At 42.1% G+C, this 23,402-nt stretch overlaps 1 protein-coding gene across 4 annotated transcripts in view; it reads right to left on the bottom strand.

Moving 5' to 3' along the window:
- BROX (BRO1 domain and CAAX motif containing) overlaps positions 1 to 23,402 on the bottom strand; it is a 213,419-nt gene that overhangs the window by 104,641 nt on the left and 85,376 nt on the right. The window contains exons 3-6 of one of the 4 annotated variants that reach the window (XM_086927944.1): positions 14,119 to 14,225; positions 11,914 to 12,010; positions 2,274 to 2,369; positions 814 to 886 (exon numbers count right to left, since the gene is read on the bottom strand). In XM_086927944.1, coding sequence (XP_086784070.1) covers positions 814 to 886; positions 2,274 to 2,369; positions 11,914 to 12,010; positions 14,119 to 14,225 — 373 coding nt within the window. Of the gene's footprint in view, positions 1 to 813; positions 887 to 2,273; positions 2,370 to 11,913; positions 12,011 to 14,118; positions 14,246 to 23,402 lie in introns of all 4 variants that reach the window. The other 3 variants (XM_086927943.1, XM_086927946.1, XM_086927945.1) reach the window with 3 other exon arrangements.

Raw genomic sequence — 23,402 nt, 5'->3', positions numbered from 1 at the left:
AAAATTAGCCAATTTTTACACATTAAAGAGGCAGAAAGTAGTAATATCAGACCTCTATTACCCACGATTTGGTCCCCCTTTTGCGCTAAAAAGCTCAGTTTGGGTTTATGATTTACGCAGCACACAATAAGTCACTAAGCCTTAACAGGATTCTTAGGCCTTCTCTGTAAGGTAAAAGCCGTAACAAACACCTCCCCATTACTCTCAGGAGACACAAAAACAGAAGATGAACCAAGCATACATAGTGATTTTACTTCAGCCTAGAAAGAGACATTAAAGAATATTGACAGCTTAGGACAAATTCCATGTTTAGCATCTTCCTGGTGGAGTTTCCAATGGAGACATGTTAGTGCTTCACAAAACACCCAATAAATAAGATCAGAAATCTAATATTATTTTGACACACTCAACCACTATCCATTAACTCACTGTTTAAAAGTGTATTATTGCTACTGGTTCCTCAAGACCTTGAAGGAATAGCTCTCGCTTCTTCTTCACATACATGGCCCTTGCATCAAGTTATAGTAGAGAAAGAAGTTGTGTGGGTACACAATGTCTATGTCAGATGGAAAAAACACCCCATGGTTGGTCATAAGTCTGGGACGTGGCAAACTAGGGGAAATAACTATATCCAGGGTGCATAGAGAAGATTTGCACGGGTGGACTCTAGGTCTCAAACAGAGATAAGGTAATTTTTTTGTCTTTGTAGCAAGTCAGCAATTTTTAAGAAGCCTTTCACATAAAAAGAGATATCGGAGGCAAAACACCATCTTTACAGTTTCATAATCTAAAAATATTTAAAGTGAAATTTACCTTCAAATGTTTAAAAATCCCAGCTGCTACTTTCATGCTTCTGTGAACCTCTTTTGCTTCATCTTCTGTAATACTGAAAAGGTAAATTTAGCATCAGGCACAGGTCTGAAGGGAAAGTTTCTTAAGTGCATATGAAAGAGAAAAACATAAACACCACTTAGTTTCTAGGCTCAGCATTCTCTTTCAAGAGAGGATCTCCCTTTATTAACAGGGAAAAATCTAGTAATCATATGTTTACCTCAACCTCCCTCATGACACCTACCAATGGCAATGATTGAACTCTACCATTACATATTAAGATCTGCACATGTAGTAACACAGCACTGAATAGGAGTGGTTGTGTAGTGACCTGTCTCCAATGACCGAAACACACACACTATTGTACCAACCAGGGTCCATTCATCATTTAGAATTCATGAAAAGATTTTCAAGGCAATGCCCAAAACATCTGATATATGAAACCAACCAGGGTCAATTAATCATTTAGAATTTTTTTAAAGATTTTTAAGGCAAATCACAAATGTGCTACTGCATTGTTGTCAACACATTTCAACCCTAAGGGCTTAGCGCTGGGTCTTCTTCACGAAGAATAAATGGTAAAGATATTTTGAAAAGATTTTAAAAATAATTAATTACTTGATCTTAAAAACTGCAAGAATAAAATGTGAACTGGAAAAAAGAGAAAAGCAAAATTACCTAACAAAAGGCAAGGTGCATCCACTGGAGACACTTGCATTATCTTGTTGATACACAATTTGTGGTGAGAATGTCTGATTGTCTATGGTATAAATTCTCATCTCGTGATACAATCTGTAGTGGCCAAACTGATCTGTGCAAGATGGGAATATTTGTTTTGCTCATTTTATCCACCGATATGGTGGACCTTTGGAAGGCCAATGGGGCTTTCATGAAGTAGCACAATGGTGACAGAGTAGCCAAACTCACATAGTCAAGGAAGGTGGGGAGGTTGTGTTTAGAAACCACTACATCAGACTTCAAAAGGGATGAGGTATGGTGCTGAGAGGGATAGGGTGGTAACAGAGAATCAGCTTTTCTATTGGCATCCTCTATTTCAGTTTACAAATAGGCCTTCTGCTTCGGTGCAGTTTGTCTCTTCTTGTCTTGTCCACTAGGCTGGAATATATTTAAATCTGGTCACATAGTGAGCAGTGTAATGGCTGGGAAAAGGATGGCATACTATGTATGTCTAACCACACTACAATTTGTCTGCTACTCTGCAGTACCACACACAAAGTGCTGCTGTGCATTCCCCGTTTGATTGAAGGAAACTGAAAATAAGAGTACAATGCATATCTTAACATATTTAGACATGCAATCGAGGCTTTAGCACACTCGGTAGAATTTGAAAAAGCGGGTCACATCCAGAATCATGTCATCAAACATTATCTTAGATGCAGACAAACACACACAAACACAAATCTCAAAAAGAGAATACTCACTCTTCTTTTCCAGCCAATCGTGAAGCAAACTTTGTGTACCATAAAGCAACATTAAATGCCATGGAAAGTAGCTCAAAAACAGCATCCTGCTGGGCACTATAAAGCAAAAACAAATACTATCAATACAACAAAAGGGACGTTATGGGAAGAACAGATAAGAATGAAGGGGTAGGAGAGGGAGAGCATGAGAGGGTGGAAGACAGAGAGAAGGGAAGTGGGTGAGTGTTGGACACAGAACAGAATGGGAGCGGATGGGGAAAGTGTTGTGATATATCCATTAATGTAGCCTGATGCACCAATTGGGTCAGGTTACCTTGTGCTCATAAGGTAGGGGGTTGCTAGTTCTTCTTGGTGTAAGAATATATAGACTTGATTGCTGCATTGACATGTACTACCAGTTAATGAAACCGTCTCCGTCTAATGCCAGAATGCATTTATGAATCTAATTAAGCATACACAAACTAAATTGTCTCTGGGAATAGGTCACAATGGACACAATGGGAGTAATAAACAAACACATCTACCAAGTTATGTCACTGCGCAATTAAGAAAAATTGTCAATTCGTTTTTTAGGTCTCGCCTCTCAATGCGCATGGGCATTGAGCGGAGCGAGACTATAGGGGCTTAAACAGAGGTTTACCTAGACTGGCGATTTGATGCTGTGCCCGTGCGCATTGACCTAAAATGCGCGTGCACAGCATCAAATCGCCAGCCATCTGTTCCTCTGCCTCAGCCGCACTCCTCCTACACCTTTGAAGTGAAGCTTAGCTTCACTTCAAAGGCCCCTGCTGCTTCACACTATTCACAGCCGCCAGGCCGTGTCTCTCCCTCATCGCTGCTCTCCCCGCTCCGCCCCCTGCTGCGGCCGTGTCGCATTTCTCCTCCCCCCCTCCCCAGGTGCTACATCTGGTCACTGTCTGCGGCCTCCACTTGCCCAGCAGTCCATACACCCTCTCACACAATCTGTCCTCTGATCTGGGCGCCATGATGCTTAGGGACATACAAGAGCTACATTAAAGGGTATACCCCTTTCCTCCCACAGGGGCCACACCAGAGGACCCTGCTGGCACCATCTGCATGATGCCAAGTCACCGCAGGGCTCTTCCTTGCCATGCACCAACTTTCTGTACATATAGTAATGCGACATCACCTCACCCTGTTGCTATTGGAGTTATTTGTTGTCAAACAAGAGCTTTCTCCTGAGGTCAGGGACTGAGGTACCGGGTTTTTAGGAACCCGGTGGTGCCAGGGGATAACACCCGAAGACCTCTGAGTTCTCCCTGTTCCGGACCACAGAAACCAAGAGTCTTCTAGGTGAAGTCAGAGATCGAGTTTTATTGGCTGCAACCAAGTAACATGTGTCCTAGAAGTACAACAGCACGGGTCGTAAGTTCTCAGGAGACTGTTCGTTTTTACAGAACCAGCCTTCTCCTTTTATACACAATATTACACTTCAGGCAAGAATTCTTGAGTTTACAATACGGTCATAGACATATTTACACAATAGAGCAAAACGCACAGTCATGTTGGCCAACCCATATTTTAGATGTCCAGTTTGTGATAGATGACCCAGCCCAGCCCGGAATTACAATCAGATATCGATGAAACCCCAATAAAACAGGGCACCTCCTTGTCATAAAACTGGCCATAAACAAGGAACATGGACAGGTGTATGTGTGTAGAAAACATGGTCTGTATGTGGTGAATGGTTTATAGCATGTCGTGCTTTGATGATATCTTACTCTGCCACTGGGCGAGGAGCTGCCCAAACAGGTTTGGCTGGAGGCGGTGGAGTCGGTTCGGCCAGGTCATGGGGAAGTCAGCTAAGGTGGACGTGTCCTTTCAGATCAAGCTCGACCTTAATCAATTGACTTATATGAGGGCAAGGCATAAGATGGATGCCGTTCACAAAATGGAGTCCGAGGGTTCAGAACGGAAACCACGATTTGAGGGTGTTGGCATCGTTCAATCACGACGCAAATACACAGGAATAATGTCCTAATCATTACCGGTCTGCCGATACCAAATTCGTCATGGTACGACGATATTTTGTGACACGAGTGTTGGACCTCGGTACCATATCACAGCAGGGTCCAGAATTTCAGAACCACAGGGTAACCTTTTGGGTAACAGGACTTGTCTGGAGTCCGGTGACTAAAGTTATTCGACAATATGGCCTGTGCGAACTCGCTCAGTATTTGCAAATGTCCTGTTTCCGTCTTGGGGCGGCCCGGCAACGAGATAAACTCTAATGCCAAGTGCTATATAAAATAGTGCATGGGAACCTGGAAAATGATTGTATGTGTGTGCTACAAGTGTCGAAACACGCGCCTCGTTTGAGCAGATAAGAGCGCAGCACATGCCAAAGCTTTGCTAATATCACAGCTGCAGGTTTGACACTGCCTTGCGCCAGGCAGGCCTTGTGATCAGGTCGACCGGGCACGTCCCGGACATACACAAGGGCCCTCGGGACTTGTATCCCGCAGTACAACTCTTTGCCTAGCAGGAGCAGGCCATGCTGTGTAACACTTGGTGCATCTGCCAAGTATGCGCCGGGACTACTGACCTTGCAAGCCAGCCAGATTCTGCGGGTGTGAAAAAGGCGCCGGTAAACAGAGGCATGAAAGGCAAGGATTGTGATTCAGGTTGTAAACACACAGCTGAATAAATCCTGGCTGGAATCAAGAACAACCAAAAAGATGCCCTTGGGTTGCAAGAAAACTATTCATCTGCTGAGAAGCGGCAGCACAGGTAAGCTGCTGCTGAAGGCAGCTTTCTTCGAACCTGGCGAGAGAAAAAGGCTCAGACGGAGCGGGGCGTAGTTAAAAACCACCAAAACTCAGGCCGGGACATGAGCGCGCAGACGCCACCAGCTCCTTGCCAAGGCTCTCTTGCGCCAGCCGACAGCAAGCACGTGCTGCCCACGTGAAGGGGAGGCTGCCAGCTCAGATGGAACTTTTTAAAGGGGTGGTCGACCATGTAAGTATCCGTCAAGTGTTATGCGTGCATCTTTGCGGCTCCGACACGAACAGTAAAATTTGCTGGTGTGTAGAGAAGACTGAATGTCTTACTCCCTTCACACCTTCTGCAAAGAGGAACCAAGACTTTCAAGCCAAAGGTACAATCGATCACTCTCATAGCATCTTAAATAAAGAGTGTGTTTACAAGTTTACACAGAAGCTGCATTTGATTGGGCCTCAGAAAGGTGAGGTTCACTTGAGCCAAGCCGCTTCTGCACTCAGACATCTTTGAACCCTTTACTTCTATGCCATGATATGCAAACTGCCCAGCAACAGCCAACCCGGAGCTCAGGTGCCCAAGAACACACGTGGACTCATCCAGATGCCAAGACGCTTGGGGGCAGAGCTAGGAAGTAAGACTGCACTGGGCAGCCTGGGTTGGCCATCACTGACATGATGTTTCCAGGAATGCCCCTGAGCAGGGCTTTCAAAGTGTATCTGCATGAAAGCTCTAGGTCTCCAGAAGTGTCACGTTTTATGCACCCCCCACCCACCCATAACTATTACATTTTAAAAGTGGCCCTCAAACTTTGAGCGTTTAACTATCCGCACCATCACTCATCCTCACCCCCTCATCCTCACACACCCACACCCACCCTCACCCTCACACCCTCACCCCCCTCACAACCCTCTCACCCACACTCAGCCTCACACCCTCACCCTCGCACCCTCTCACCATCACCCCCTTCACCCTCACACACCCTTACCCTCATCCCCTCACCCTCACACACCCTCAGTCACCCTCACACCCTCACCCTCACACCCCCTAACCCTCACCCTCACACACCCACTCACCCTCACACCCCCTCACTCACCCTCACCCTCACACCCTCACACACCCACTCACCCTCACCCTCACACACCCTCACCCTCACACCCTCACCCTCACACCCCTCACCCTCACACCACTCAGTGCTACAACACATATTGTGTTACAATAGGTGTCACATTTGCGAAAGATAAAACTATTGGCATTGTAAATAACAAAGCTATTAATTTCGCTATTTTCAAAACAAGCACATAAATAAAAAATGTGTCCTCTACAATACCAATAGCTCAAACTTTCCTAATGTGAGACCTATTGCATTGCTGTGCTTCTCTCCCCTGCTGCACTCTCCTGCTCTCTAGAGATGTGGCCTAACGACCAGAGCTGCCATCTAAGTCACGTAAATACAAAACATGTTGCATTCCAAATGCTATAGGTGTCACATTCGCGAAAGTTATAACTATTGGCGTTGTAAATGGCAAAGCTATCAATTTAGCTATTTTAAAAACCAAGAAATAAATAAAATATTTGTCATTTACAAGACCAATAGCTCCAACTTTTCTAATGAGAGACCTATTGCATTTCCAATGCTTGTTATCCACAAGCTGCCTGCACTGAATAATTGTATGACAAATTAGTTCATAACTGGAAAGTGATATAACAAGGTAGATGCATATGTTTTTGATGACTAATGAATGTCTTTTTTACATTCGTCTGATGTTATGTGTAATATGTTTTGTGATGTTTAATGTTTGTATATGTCTTATTTCTTTATTGATGTCATACAATTTTGTTTTTAATTAGGATAGATTTTTATATTGTTTGTACCCGTGGTATTGATATGGTTGTTGCACAGTGTTCACACAGTTGTTTTTGGAAATAAGTGACTGCGATTTGTGGAGTGGATACATGCTTCTTTGTGGACAAACGAAGCACCTAAACACGTTTTTTGGGTGATTTGGGGCTAGGAAGGAGACAAGCAAATGATTAAGTGACTGTTCTAGTGTACACTAGGAACACAGTAAGGGTTCCCCCAACAAGGAGCATTACAGTTCTTCTGCACAATCAGCAACTCCTAAGAAGGCACATCTCTCTATTCAGAGTATAAGCAAGCAGCGGAGAGATGCCAGTCTGGCTCGGCACATAGTCAAGCTGCTAGAAAATTGTCTAACTGGCTACAAATAATGACAGAAATCATCTGGCAATACAGCCATCAAATTACCTCTTTTCCTGGGTGTGTAAAATACCAGTTAGAGAATTTGAGATGAACATATATTAAGCATTAAGGTTTATTTAAAAAAATACATATTTTTTATTCACAATTTTACCGTTAAATGCACCCCCCCACCCTCACCCCCACTCCCGCAAGACCAAGGTCAAACCCCCAAACAAAAGGTCAACTTATTACATTCATAAGTCCGGGTTTACAATCCATTATAATTCATTATATACACATGGGGTGGAAGATCAGAAAAACGTAAGAAGTACGTGATGGAATATACGTTGCATTATTCGTACAATTTATCAAGACAACAGAAGGAAAAGAATACAATCATAGAAAAGAAAAAAAGAAAAATACTGAAGTTTAAGCCAGATAAGCCACTATCTTAAGGACGGCGCTGAATCCACTGTAACAGTGGCGGCCAGATCATCATAGCCCTTCTTCTTTTGTTAAAGCCTTTATTTTTATAAATTGCCACCTCAAGGCTGCATGTCGCAAGCAACCTAGCCCTCCATTGTTGGAAAGGGGGAGGATTCGAGTCGAGCCATGACTGCCATAGCCACAAAGATCAGCCCTTGCATACTTTTTGGTCGGCCACAGTTTGCTACCCCCAGAACGATCTCTTCTGTTGTAATATGCACTCCTGTTTGAAACACTTCTGATAAAAATTTTGATATATCCTTTATCAGAATAGAAAGTGTATTTCATGTGGCGAACATATGGATAATGTCAGCCCCAAACAATGCACACCGCGGACAAGTGGTTCCCTTCCCTGACCCCCATTTCCCAATTTTGTTTGGGGTATAGTACAAGGAGAAAAATGTTTTATAACATTGTGCTTGGAGTTTTATAGACATCAGGCACGTTTGAGATAGTTCATAGGCGAAAGGAGGAATTACAGGCCGTACTCCTAATTTGACCTGCCAAACAACTGATTGTCCATATCATCAGGAAAAACTGAGTTCAGAGCTTCGTATATTTCCCCAATCTTGGGTGTGGTTTTCTTGCAAAGATTATCTATGAGTTGACTATTCTGAAATTTGAATCGTCCACCGCCTTTCTTTAATAAAAAGTCTCTTATCTGTGAAAACTTGAAAAAGTCCCTATGACTGATGTTACATTCGGTATGTAGGTCCTCAAATATCTTTAGCCCACTCGGGGTGTAGAAACAGCCCAGCTGCCGCACCCCCGCCATGACCCATATATTCATGCAGCTATCATGGAAAATCTCTGGTAAGTCATTGTTGTGACTCACGGGAGTATAGCATGAATATCGGCCAAGCCACAGTAGCTTCCGAACATTATTCCACACTTTATATATACTGGTAATGGTCTTGAATTTAACTTTCTTGAAATAGCGGTCATTGACATGTCGCCAGAAGCACCCAGCACAATCCTCTTCCAGTATAATTTCTTGTAGGGTCAGGATAATTTGGTTGCTGGTTTCATTAGAAATACGTGTTGCACAATACCTTAACACAGTAGCCCAGTAATAAAGTTTGAAGTTCGGCAATGCTAATCCCCCTCTTTCCTTTGGTAGCATAATCCATCTGAGGGCCCGTCAGGGGTTTCTTAAATCCCCAGATGAACCTTGAGAACATTGAGTCTATAGTTCTAAAGTATTGGGGCGAAAACTCCAGACAAATAGCCCGGAAGAAATACAAGAATCTGGGCAGAAAAGCATCTTAACTACATTACATTTGCCACCGATAGTCAAGTGTAAATTATTCAAACGTGCCAACTCTTTTTTAGTACGCGATATCAATGGATTCATATTATTGCTGACAATATTTTCTACTTTGGCGCTTATGTTAATACCTAGATAAACTACCTTCTCTACCACTCTTGCGTCCCTCATCGTAATGTTGTCTTTGAGTACAATCTGGGTTTTACTAGAGTTAAGTTTGTAGCCAGAAACTAGTCCAAACCGTTGCGCCTCCTCTTCTATAACAGTTATAGCTTTGTTGGGATCGCTGGTGACAAGCGCGATGTCGTCGGCATATGCTAAAATTTTGGTGTTATGATTACGTATTTGGATAGGTGGTATCATCACATGATTATCTAGTCTACGGACAAATGAGTCAATATAAATTGCGAATAGAAGAGGGGAGCAAGGGCACCCCTGCCTAGTCCCCCTAGCAATAGTAAAATTCTCAGATAAAAGCCCATTGACCAGGACTCTGGCGCTTGGTTTGACATATAGCCTTTGGGTGGCCTTAATGAAGCTTTCAGTAATTCCACTATGGGACATAGCTGCCCATAGAAATTTCCAGGAGACCCTATCGAACGCCTTCTCCGCGTCAAGCAGGATAAGCGCCAAAGGGTCTCCTGTCGTCTCTGTATAGTCAAATAGGGAGATTACTCTCTGTATATGATCTATTGTTGATCTCCCTGGGATAAACCCATGTTGGTAATTTGATACGATTTTATAAATGATTGGTGCAAGTTGAACAGCTAAAAGTTTGGAATACATTTTGGAGTCCCCATTGACGCGTTAAGGTTTAAATCAATATATCTGAACTGTACCTTCTGCACAAAAACGATGTTTACAGACAACCATGTTGTTACAAGTATCTGCTGAGACCTATGCTAAGCACCTCCACTGCTTTATTCAGCCAGAAGCAGGATATTCAAAATGTTATCTCCATGTAGAAGATCTGCAACCCTGCTAAATATATGAAGCACAAAGCAACTGAAATATTGCCTGCAGTAGATCTGTAAGGGTGGCCCATTATTGGGCACAGTAAAGCCCACGAGAGGGCAATTTTACCAGTGGCTTCTTAGGATTGCATCTCCCACTGAATACTGGACTGTCATTATAAATAATAGCTAAGCAATGTAGGACAGTATTTATTGGCCACGCCACCAGTGACTTTGGATTCCTTTGCCTGAGGCGAGAGATGGCTGACAGGGGCAGACATACGATTACTTCAGTGAAGAAGCAATTATGCTCAATCCAGAGACCAGAACACATTCATGTAGAGGCTCAGTTGGAGGGGGGCATAGCTTTAGGAAGGCTCCTAGCTTCAAGGTGGGTCTGGGAACTGCTAGAACTTGTGTAGAAAAAAAAGACGGTCTACTTGCTCCTCATTGGCCTCTTTAGTCAGGTGGTCTAATAAGATCCAGGAATTGTTCAAGCACAGGGGAGGATCCCCACACCCTGAAGTGAGATCTCATGTTGCTGGTCACAAAATATTTTTTGAAAGGAGAAACCTTTTGGGTGCCAAGACTCCAAAAGCCATGAGCTGGGACTGGCTGATCTTGTTAATAGTTGAAAAAGAAGATGTTATTAGGAGGCCTCTGGTGCAAAGGTTTCTCTATTTTCTAACAGGGACACCTGAAATCAAGAAAGGAAGAATGTGCCTGCTATGTCTGCATGGTTTACTGCATTGGTGTACTATCTTTTGCCATCCCGCAGTTGGCGTTAATAAAAACTGTGTTTTGTTCTGTGTATGCTCTCTATTTGATTCGTTCAAAGCTGTAATCCTTTGTTCCACATGTATAATTTGCTGCCAAATACTGCTCTTTCAAGTGTCTGAGGATGACTTTGGCCCCAGAAAGCCTCTTATTTAATGAAACCTAATAATTGTTAATGAGAGCAATTTTCCCTGCATCTCACACCGAGGCAGAGGGTCCTTTACAAACACCCCTGGAGGGGCACTAATCCATCTATACCTTTCTCCACAGCCCAAACACCTGTGACTTGCTTGACTTAGTAGGATGTTGAGAAGGTCACTAAGGTCTTCCTCCCAAAAAAATAGAAGCTGTCATATCATTCTACAGAATGATCACTTGAAATGCTTACCTAGCTGTCGCAAGAAAACTATAATGGCACTACTAGAACAGGAATTAGGATTAGAATCTCTCCAGCCAAGAGTTCAGTCAGCCTCTGTGTTTGTAAGGCAACTGGGTGTAACATTTATAATGCTTTGAGCGCCCTCTTTATGAATGTAAACACAGCCTTATAATTACCTTTTTCCATCTGTATATGTTATGAGAATCAATTCCTTTAAGAAGGCTACAATGATTTTATAATACAAAAAAAGAGGAAGCCAACCTCACAAAGTACGGCTACTGAAATTTGGTCTCAATGAATAAACGTAACCTTGTGCTCTGACTATAGGTAAATACCATTGTTTACAACTAGTGTACATGAAAAATCAGCATGGTATAAAACGTACATGCAGGTCGACTTGGTGCAATGTGCTACTAATCACCATAGTTGATGGAGGACAGGGCGTCAAGAACCACTTGAGGCTTGGCCGATCATGGTGCCTTCCCATTGTCAACAATAGTAAAATAATAACATAATACAGTCTGCATATCTGTATACAATAATAAGAGAGATGAAACACAAGCTAAAAGTAGAACAGGTAATACATCAAAGTGTGCAATGATAAAAAAAACAGAACACTAAATAAAAATACGAACCCCTTCCGGCAAAAAGCTGTGATGAAATGTTACCATGTGAATGGTAAAAAAATATTTCACATTTCACCTGTAATAATACCAGATGAACAAGTTGGATTCAAGTCTGTGGCTAGTAACACATACATGTTTACTTCGTGGGCAGTTGGCACAACTGGTGCCCAAACCAATCTACCTTGTGATTATGCTTACAGCGCCACCTACCTTGCAACATTTCCCTGCAAAGTGTCAGTCCATTTGAAATTTTGAATAAATCGTAATTTGTTGTCTTGAGTACCGCCGTCCAACGCAACAATGAAGCCTAAAAAATAGAGAAGGCAAATGTAAGCACAGTAAGCTAGCACAGAGTAACGCTAGGCTCAACTCTAACCTGATGACTTCTGTTTTGAATTTGCTTAACCTACTCCTGGTAAATTATTTAGCACACAGAAAAAAAGATAAAATAAAATACATCCAGCGAATAGAAACTTCTCAGAAAGTAATGATAGAGGGCATATTAAGCGCCACAAAATGATCTGTCCATTCCCAACTATCAACCCACTGAAGGTAAACATAAACGTACAAGAAAAAGACGCACAACAGGTAAAAGAGGGCTTGCCTCTACTGGGTCCAATGATTTCTCCTAAATAAGACCCAACGTATATCTCAATTCGAAGAGGATGTGCACTGCATACAGCCCCCATGGCTTTCTTTGTTGCCTGGATTATACCCCAATTTAACGAGTAACAATAACAGCTGTCTGTGCCTTCCTAAATAATCCCAGGAGCAACAAATTAATCTGTGATGCTTGCAGAACAAGCTAGTGCAGAAATCCACTTCCACATCAAAACTTTCAGAAAGCCAACACAATTTGTAAACTAAGTAGTTCTGCTCTACTGATACAAAGACATATACAGTAAATTCTGCAAGAAAATATTTCCACAAAAACCTAATTGTTTCAGTACTTATTTCTCTATGTTAAGAAAGCTTTCTGTTGTCTGCACGAATCACAAAAACATCTCCTCCATTTTCACAGCTAGGAAAGTTGAGAAGAATTTTATTTTGATTTGTGCATACATCAAAGAGCAGAGTTGGGGACAGTTAAGAAAAACCTTCCTTCATTTTACTGGAAAACAATCTAAACTGTGAGGCTTACATTTCAATGAGTCTGCTGTATAAGGAGGCCCTTTGTGGTCTGAATAAGATTCTGTTTAACCAAAGTAGTCAACGAATCTATATCTACACAAGTTTCAAACAAAAAGAGTTGGTATGAATGTATTCCTAATTTATTTTTTGTGACGTGCTATACGTCAGCCACATTTTAGATATCGTTCATGGACTAATGATAATAGGACCAACACGCCATGCTCAGTTGCAAGTCCCCACATACATCCAGGATTTTTCTAGGGTCCTGAATTTTTTTGAGGTCATGCACAACTACCTAATATCCAAAGAATCTCACTGAGGAAATAGCAGTCAAGCTTCAGAGAAGTGCTGCAGAGATCCAATCCTGCCAGTCACTCTGTGGAAGGGTAGGACACCCACATCAATCAGCGAGAATGAGGGGAAAACGGGATGAGTGAAAAACCGGGAGGTAAACGGGTGCTTCTTCTGTATGTCAAAGAGGCCAGCAGCTCAGCAGACATTTTGGATCCAAACTAATATACGATCATCAGTCAGTCAAGTCAGTATTTAACTTTGCTGACCCAACCCCTAGGCATACTTTGCCGTCACACATTTGACACCAACCAGGTTGGAACTCTGGGACTCTGAGGAGCACCAGGAACTCTAGATGATTTTAGACAGTACAAACAAGTACATAAATAAGCAAACCTTTTTAGGGAATTGTTAACAAAATGATGCTGTATTAAGTTTATATTATTTGATGTATGTGGCTCAACGCACCACTGTACATATCTTATATTTACAACAGATGTACGCCTGCTCAATTTGACCACATAACACATTAAACAATGCAGAGCCATTAAAAATAAATAAGCAAACCTTGCCTAAACCCTGCTAACATGCCATCCTAACCACAACATCTCTGCTACATGCCACTGTATATGAGACATGTGATGTGTACTGTCTCCTCACCTGCACAGTCTCGGTCCTCCTGCTAAGACCTGTACGATCCTTCTCTGTGAAATCCACTAGACACATTCCTGCCAATGGCTAGTTCTGTACTTCTCATTGAATCTTAAGTAGTGATACAGGAGACAGAGTGGGAGCATGGGCAGAGAAGGCCTTCCTGTTCTAACTTCGCAAACTCAAGAAAGTGCTTATACGTGTAGTTCTAATGTGACTTTAAAATACACACAAAGCCATCTGAATAAAAAAATTATAAAAAGAACCCTAAGGGAAATGAGGGTCATAGATCAAATCTAAATTATTATTTGCACATATGAAGTTAGTTGATAACCGTCTTACCTTGCAATAGTGAGAAGTAAGCATCTGATGCATTTTTCATTGTTTCAGCATTACAACTGGTGTCTGTCAACAATTCAAGCAACCGTGCTCGTGCAATTCTCAAGTCACTAAAAAAGTCAAAGCAGGTCTGTAAGAAATTCAGCAAAGGGAAGATGAATATGTCAAGGAAAATCTCTTAAATATCATTGTCACTGTGTTTACAGCATAAAAGCAGAATTATGCAAAAATAATGAAATAATAACAAAGTAAACAAGAGTAACAAAAATATAATAAGAAAAATAAAAACACATTTGTATTAAAGAAGAAAGCTAACCAAACATTTATTTTATTTTTTCTATGTTTTGTAGGGTTACAGTCAGAGACATTTTCAGAGGACCTTGGTTAGAGTTAGGGTACTGGTTGTGGCTAGGACTGGGGTTAGGATTGTGGTCTGGATTGGGATTAGGTTAGAGAGAAAGGCTGTAGTCAGTGTAAGGTTTTGGGGGTTTTGTCAGTTATTTTCCTTACTCTGATGGCAGTTATAATTGTTTCTCCATATTGGTCTATGCGACTTAAAATACATTGGTCATTTTCAGAGTTTCTTAAACACTTTTTCATGAATCTTTGTCCCCTTTTTTGCCTATTTGTGATCACGAAGATCCCCTGAAAGAAATTTCAGGTGTAGACCCACAAGATTCAGATTAATCTGGTAATTTTGGTAACTTCAAATATCTTCTCATGACTAATCATGTGCTCACAGTTTTCAAAATAAAAGTAAAAATCTTAGGGGTTTTGAAACATGCCGAATTAAAAACACCCCCTTTCAATAAGTACTCTTCAGTAGAAGCATGTCACACAGAATTAACTAGAGTCAAACAAAACCTTCTGTTGTCTTGTGGGCACCACTAGGATATAAAGCCGAAGAAATACTGGCCTCCCACATTAGACATCATACCACTGTCAAACTACAAATAGAGCAGAATTCAATAAGGTCAGAGCACTAGCCATAGAAAAGGTGTCCTTTAATTTGGAAATGGTCCTAGGGTGTACTGTTGGAGCTGTGGAATACTAACAAATGGTTAATTGTAAGGATATCTCATGGTAGTTGTGAATCATATAATATTACTGCAGAGAGAACTGTGAAATTTTCCACATGAATAATGTAGTTGTAACCAATGCATGTCATAACTGCAGGAAGAGAGCTGTACAAAAAAAATAAGCAAGGAAACGCCTACAGAGAAGAGCGGGCACAGAATGGGTTTATCCTTTTCAGTATTTCCAAACAAAGATAAATGTTCACTGCTCTGTATAGCACTTCATATAAGTAGTTTACCTGTTTCAGGTCAGGCTTCTCCAAAGACTAGCTTTTGAGCTACTGGTGGCTCTCCACCTAGGTGTGAGCAGCTCTCCTGTGTGCTGCCCAACCTACTAAATTGGACACATTCACTTCATTTAATTAATCTATGTATAACAAAATTGAGAGAGTGTATTTGATATCACAATATGTGTATTTTCAGAACTCATCAGCTGATGTTTCGAGAATGACTCAATTTCAATGCATATATAAAGCTGAAATTTGAGTGATAAATCATGTGGTGTTGGGCAGGCAAATTGCTATATCACAAACTTGGTGCCAGGGGCATTGCGGCTATCACTACTTTGTAATACTGATGTTGAGGCATTCGAAATTGCGCAAGACTTTTTTACATTACTACTGGCAAGTCTGCCTGATCTACTGAGGTGATCATTACTAGTAGTCTTGCACAAGAAGACCACTAATGTTATATCGTCCGGTGTGCTCACTATTACAGCATTGATAATATCTGTAGCCTGTGGTGCTTTTATTTGAATTTAATTAGCTCACGCTTTTGACAGATAAGAAAACCTAGGTATGAGGGGACAAAGTAATTTGTTCAAGATCACATAACATCATAAAGTGGGCAAATGGAATTGAAAAATGAGGTTTCGTGAATACTCATTTTGCAATGTAGATGATGGTATACAACCCTTCTCCATTACATAGTAATTACTGCTGCAGTGGCAATTAAGGACAATTTCTATATTTTGTGAATATTTCATGTAAATATATAATTTTGTACGCAAAGTTAGAGCCAATTGTTTCAATAACGTCGGATGATATCACCTCAAGGGTTGCTCCTTAAATCTTTTTATTGGAGCAACTAATGATGATCTGTTCACAAATATAAGCGTCTTATCGATAACAAAGTTCCATTTTCCAGCCAGACACCTGTATGCGTGCCCTATGAATCTATAGATTTATTGACCTCTTGATTATGAGAGTAATAATTTAATCTTATGCGACCTTCTTCTGTAAAATGTACCTTCAGCTGACCAATAGCCTCTGTAAAGCCATTATAATCTTTAGTTTCAACTCACCACAGAGTTGGTCGAGGTGGAAGATATTCAAAATCAGTGTAATCTTCCATACCTAGCAAATGTATTCTTATTACTCTCTTAATACTAGAGTCAAAAGAATAACAGTCGGTGGAAAGCATTAAGTTTTTTAAACAGCCTTAACCACTTTTCCCATTTCACAGAGGGTTAACCAGACTCATTGAGAAAAGGCTACAGTCGGTTTCTCACTGCATAACTAACAAACACTCTAATTGAAACTAGGCACAGCAGGAAATGCAGAATAAAGAACATGGCAACATTATTGGAACAGTAAACAGTGTGTAGGGTGTCAAAGATAAAACAACTTGCAAGATGGAGGAGGGTAGAAATAGGTTGAATGAAAATATTAATAAGGAGTAGACAAGCAGGGATGCCTGTCACCGTGTGGCATAAGCAAACAGTTTAACACATCTAGAAGTGATGAGACTACCATGGCAGGAAAAAGACAAACTTATTTGCAAGAGTGAATGGAATGTGCCTTTCACCATGAGGTGCAAGCAAGTGAAACTTATAATTAACAATGATCTGGAAAGGAAAACTCACTCGTAGCAGCATCATACCCAATTCAACTCAAATTAACTTTATTCGGCACAAGGCCACAAAAGTTTGACAATAACACAGTTTTAAAATACTTTTTTCAATATTTAAAAAAAAGATGATAAAAAATCCATAATGATGTAAAAATCACAATTAAGAATAAATGCCTCAACATTTCATATTTGTTAATATAGAATTATACATATCATTTCTTCTCCCCAACCAGTTACAGTAATTCATAACGTTTCCTAATGCCCATTGCTGTTTTAATGAAATTTAACACCACTACAAATAACAGAATTTGTCAACGACTGTAGATGTCTAAACCCCGCACTATCATGCCCATAGTGTTGTCCTATAAGCGACAGCCCAAAAATCCAAGATGTTCACCATATTGTGACCCGAGTGTCTTCGCTGGAAGTAGAGTTTGTTCTCAGGATGTCATGAGGGTGAACTCATAGTATGCGCATCCCGAACGGATTTTGATGGGCATCAAGCACCAGTGGCAGCTCGTTCCAAGTAATCTGGCGCGTTAAATGCTGGAACTCATGGTCCACTGCATACAAAAGGGAAGGTCAAATTACTCAGCCCAGCCACCAGTGCGGTGACGGTGTTTTGTAAGCAATGTAAAGGCACAAAAAGCATTACTGGTATACTTAAGCAATAAACAGAATTAGCATACACTGCAGACAAAGCCACTTCTTCCATGGAGAGAAGAGTCATCTGGAACACTGGAAACATTACGCCTGTTGGTATCTTCAGATATACCAGGATGCTGTTTGGATTGCCCTCTGCCACTTTACTGTTTTAGAAACTAGCATTGTGTTTGGGACTACTGAAGGTGTGGTGGTGTTCCAGGAGATTGCGTTATATGTGGATATTGCTATCTACCCTGACTGGCAAAGGACTTTGCAATTGGACAAATTATAATTTTGGCCAAGGAGGTTGAGGATTTGGGCTACAAGATTTTTGCTGAATAAATGCCACCCTCCCCACCTCCTACTTCGAAGGAAAATTAAACCCTCCAGCAAAGATCAGCTTACAACTTTATTGTCTGTGTGAGTTTAAGTCAGAGTTTATATAGAATTACTCCATGTTGGCACCTGCGTTAGGAGGATAGCTTAAGAAAGGTGTGCAATTATATTGGTCACATGACGAAGTATCTGAGCTGTTCAAACAGGAGTTCATGAAGGTTTTACCACTCAGTCCATTTTCTCAAACAGCTAAAAGCAACATAACTGCTGATGCCAGTGCCAGTATGTTAGGGGCTTTCTTTTAGTAAACCCAAGTCAACCAACTAGCCAAGCAACTACTGCTTTTGCATCAAGGCTGTTATCTGAAACAGAGTTTGGCTTTTGCACAAAAGAAAAAGAGCTAGTTTGTGCCTGGAGTGTAGAATGCTTTAAGATGAATGTTTGGGAATAATCATTTCTCATAAGAACTAATCAACGGCCGCTTTTGTCCTTGTTGAAAAAGCACTGGTAAGGCTTCTTCATGGTTGGAATGGAATGGAATGGAAAGAAGATTTATAAAGTGCGATAGTTACCCTGAGGCGTCCTAGCGCTACAGAATTATGAACGAGGGGTGTGGGGGGGGAGGCTAGTCATAGTATGAAAAGAGCAGAGTCTTTAAATGTTTGCGGAAGGATAGTAAGTTGGGTTCTGCGCGCAGGTGGAGGGGAAGGGAATTCCAGAGCCTTGATGCGTTGTATGAGAAGGCTCGACCTTCACATCTGACTTTCTTGATCCTAGGGACTGTCACCAGGAAGGAATTTGATTAGAACGCTTCCATACGGTACATATACAATGTATCCATTTCATATATTACAGGTACATTTACTGTCAGTATAGAATATTCATATATATTGCCTTAGCATAACTGTGACCAGACACCGCAAGATTGCATGGACAAGTGTGGGGGTAGCTTGGCCTCATGGAGCCCATATAGTAAAAGTGTAAATTCAGATAAAACACTCAAAATGCATCCCGTGAACGTACAGTTTCAGGATTTCCACAAGAAATCATGTAATGAACTTGCAAGGCCCGTATGAGGGGTAAGCTTCGGGTAAGAGATATGCCCTCTTTTGTTTAATGTTCCAAATAGACAGAACTCAAATTGTTGACTAATCACAATTCTGTATCTATGTTAGAATTTTTGAATGAGTGCCTGAAGATATTCCGAATTCATTTTCTCTTGATAATGGCGTGCATTTCACCTCTCTTAAGCTTTCTGATTACTTTCCCAAGATGGTCATGAGCTTCCTTTGCTCCCACAATGAATGGTCTTGTCAAAAAAGTTAATAGGGTTGTGGTTGAAGGTGTCCAACTGGCAAGGAAAGCTTGTCTTTATAATGAGATGTATAATTCAAGCTGCTGTGATTTTAGCAATGCCAATAATTCTACAGGTTTCACTCCATCTGAGTCAGTCAAAGGCATGAAACCTCCCACAGGTTTCAACCCTGAATAGCTTACTGATACATAGAAATGTGGGTCCTTATATAAGATGCATACACAGGCCAGAAAGAAAGCTGAAATGTCACTGGACAACCTAGCCAAACTCAAAACTGTCAAAATGGATATATTGTTTGTGGTGATGTTGTAGAAACCTACTTTTGTGAAGAAGGTGCAAAATATTACTATTTGAAAAAGTACTTTTTTCATGCAGTATTACACAATGTGAAAAGACTGTGTGTGTTAAGTCTTCATATTCTTAATTTGGCATAAATCAATACTTTTGATGTTAGACTCACTTTGAAGATAACTCCAGACCTTGTGAGATAGTAAACGTGATTATCCTCAAATGGCAGGTAACCTTGCTAAACTGCTATTTTACAGTATTTCATCATTTACACTAGGGACATTTTACAAAATGTTAAGGCATGCTGAAACAAAATGCAGGAGAATGAATAATCCTTTCACAAAAACCTTTAAACAGCACTCGTATTTAATAGGAAGTAGGTGACATCAAACAAATGGTGGCTTAGAAAGATTTTTACTCCATAGAAATTGGAAAAAGGCAGCACAAGTGCATAGGGATACTGAGTACAAGAGCTGGAAAACAGAATGTAGCAACTGTCACTCTGATGCAAGATGGGCTACTGGATCTTCTGCCCCCTTATAACAAGCAATAGCTGTTTTCAGTCTCTTTATGGTTTTTTAGGTCTCGCCTGTCGATGCGCATGCGCATCGAGCAAGCGAGACTATGGGGGCTTATCCACTCTTTATCCAACTTGCAAGGAATCGTGGCGATTCCTTGCAGTGCCCGTGACTTTTAAGCTCAATGCGCATGCGCATTGAGCTTAAAAGCGCGTGCACATCAGTTCCCTCAGCCGCACTCCAGGCCCCCGCTCCGCCCCCTCCCCGCCGTGTCGCATTTCTCCTCCCCCCCCCCCTTATCTGCCGTTCCTTCGTCTGTTCCCTCTCCCCGCTCCGCCCCCTCCCCTGCCCGCCGTGTCGCATTTCTCCTCCCCCCTCCCCTTATCTGCAGTTCATTCGTCTGTTCCCTCTCCCCGCTCCGCCCCCTCCCCTGCCCGCTGTGTCGCATTTCTCCTCCCCCTGCCCTTATCTTCCTTCCCTCCGTCTTGTTTATATCTGTAATCTATTGACTTTCGTAAAAAGCCGTGGGAAACGGTTTATGGGGTGATGGATGTTCGCCTCGACTCTGGGAGTAGGGCATGCTGCTGGACTTTGGGAAACCATGCATTCGTTCCTCGAGGACCAGACGTCTCTGCAGAGGTAAAACATTTTGTATATTAAAAACAAAACTCTGCCTTTCCCGCGACAAGTTCAAAGGTGCAACATTCAGCTTACAGGACGGACACATTCTAAACAAACTGCACCTAACCCTGCTCGAGAGAGTCCTCGTGGGCGCAGGCTGCCTCATTTCCTGTTGCACGTGCATACCACAGCCTGTCCTGCTTTGGAGCACCCCGCCCCAAGGGCTTGGCTCCCTTCCAGGAAGCAAGGACCGCGAGAGAGGGGGGGGGAATTGAATTACTATTTGAATCACATTTTAACCTCTCCAATTATATATTTTTTATAAACCGTTGCTTTTTGTTGTGGGTCTAGAAAACCTGGTTTGGATCACGCCTCCAGGATATAAGTTTAAGAGCGTTTTTCACCCACAACAATCCTCGCGGTACAGAGTGGAATGTATATGCACATGGACATCAGCTCATTAATTCGCTGAGGATAGCGAAAGTGACATCACTGATTATTTGACTCCTCGCCAATGACAGCACACATTTGACTGCCAGGCCCACCTTTATCCCCTCAAGAGACTCCTGTTTCATGGTGCTGGGACCAAAGTTAAGAGCAACGAGAGGACACTCCAGAAACAAATGGGGCTCTTGTAGCCGAGTTTCCACTTCCTCTCGTTGACATCCATAATAACATACGTTTTTTTGCAGTTTTAAATCATCGTTTTAGTCTGTGTCTGAATGCTAGCCTGTTCCAATCATAGTGAGGTTATTCGGCCTTTGTAGGATATCTGAGAAAAGATTGTCTTTGATTGGCAGCCATGTTTGCCAGTGGCAGCTTTTCCGAGCTCCTCTTTGCAATCATTGATTGTGCACGCTCCCAGCTGATGCATATGCCCTGGATCTGGGGGAAACTATCCCCAAACGTATCCCTCTCAAGGAGTGTGCGAAGATACGGATGATCATGCAGAAAGGTCCCTTGATCTGCTAGGTTGATGTGTGGATGATCAATAAGGAAATGCTTCCTCGCAGTTCTGCTAGAGGCCATATTTAAATTGCCAAGTATTCGGAGGTTTTAAGAACTCGGTTAAATGTGTTTGTGCTGTACTCATAAAATTTGCCCTCCATGTTATTTTTAACTATTTCTGAGCTGATTGAGCAGACCTGAAGTCTACTCAAACAAAGTCACTGTCACTCCATTGCAGACTAAAGTTTTGAAGAATAAAAATTGTATCACTAAAATAAAGACTGTTAATAGATCGAGGAGTAAGCTTTCAGTGATTCTGCACAAAATGCTTTATAAGAAGTGAGCTATAACTATGTACCTCATAGGTTCTAGAACAGACTATTGGTCAATTTTAATAGGATTTAAGTATAACTTTCTTTAGGTAATTTATGAAACCAAAACATATTATCTGCTTTTTTTCTTAATGTTGCAATGTTCCTGAACCCATGTGAAAATCAGAATTTTACTTAGGGGCAGTCATAAGGCCCTACCCCACAGGGACACAACACGGTGGCAACGTTTTCTTGCCTGGTGTAATCTTCACAATTTTCCGCTTTGACAGATGGGGCTGGGTGTGCACTCTACACCCCTCTCTCTCTACACCCCTCTCTCTACACCCCTCTCTCTACACCCCTCTCTCTCTACACCCCCCTCTATACACCCCTCTCTCTCTCTACAACCCTCTCTCTACAACCCTCTCTCTCTACACCCCTCTCTCTCTACACCCCTCTCTCTCTACACCCCTCTCTCTCTACAGCCCTCTCTCTCTACAGCCATCTCTCTCTACAGCCCTCTCTCTCTACAACCCTCTCTCTCTACAGCCCTCTCTCTACACCCCCTCTCTACTCCCCCTCTCTACATCCACCACCTCATCCACCACCTCATCCACCACCGCATCCACCACCACCACATCCACCACATCCACCACCACATCCACCACCGCATCCACCACCACCGCATCCACCACCACCGCATCCACCACCACCACCGCATCCACCACCACCACCGCATCATCCACCACCACCGCATCCACCACCGCATCCACCACCGCATCCACCACCGCATCCACCACCGCATCCACCACCACATCCACCACCACATCCACCACCACATCCACCACCACATCCACCACTTCCACCACCACCTCATCCACCACCACATCTACCACCGCATCTACCACCGCATCCACCACCACCACATCCACCACCACATCCACCACCACATCCACCACCTCATCCACCACCGCATCCACCACCACCACATCCACCACCACATCTACCACCACTTTCACCACCACATCTACCACCACTTTCACCACATCCACAACCACCACATCCACCACCAACACCACCACCACCACCACATCCACCACCACATCCACCACCACATCCACCCCCTCAACCACCACATCCACCATCACCACCACCACCACCACCATATCCCCCAGATCCAACACTACCACATCTATATGTGTGTGTGTGTGTGGCTCTGTGTGTGTGTAGGTGCAAATGCAATGTTCTTGGATTTTCGTCACAATAAAATACACTGAACATAATCTTCACAAAAGTTATTTACAAACGTTTAAGCTATTGCCATTATAAATTACAATAACTTTTATTTAAGTATTAATTATTTACACAATTAAAAGCC

The sequence above is a fragment of the Lissotriton vulgaris genome, chromosome 6 (assembly GCF_964263255.1).
Source record: "Lissotriton vulgaris chromosome 6, aLisVul1.2, whole genome shotgun sequence".
NCBI classification, from domain to species: domain Eukaryota; kingdom Metazoa; phylum Chordata; class Amphibia; order Caudata; family Salamandridae; genus Lissotriton; species Lissotriton vulgaris.
Note: the sequence above shows the minus strand (reverse complement) of the source record. Positions and strands in the feature narration are given on the sequence as shown.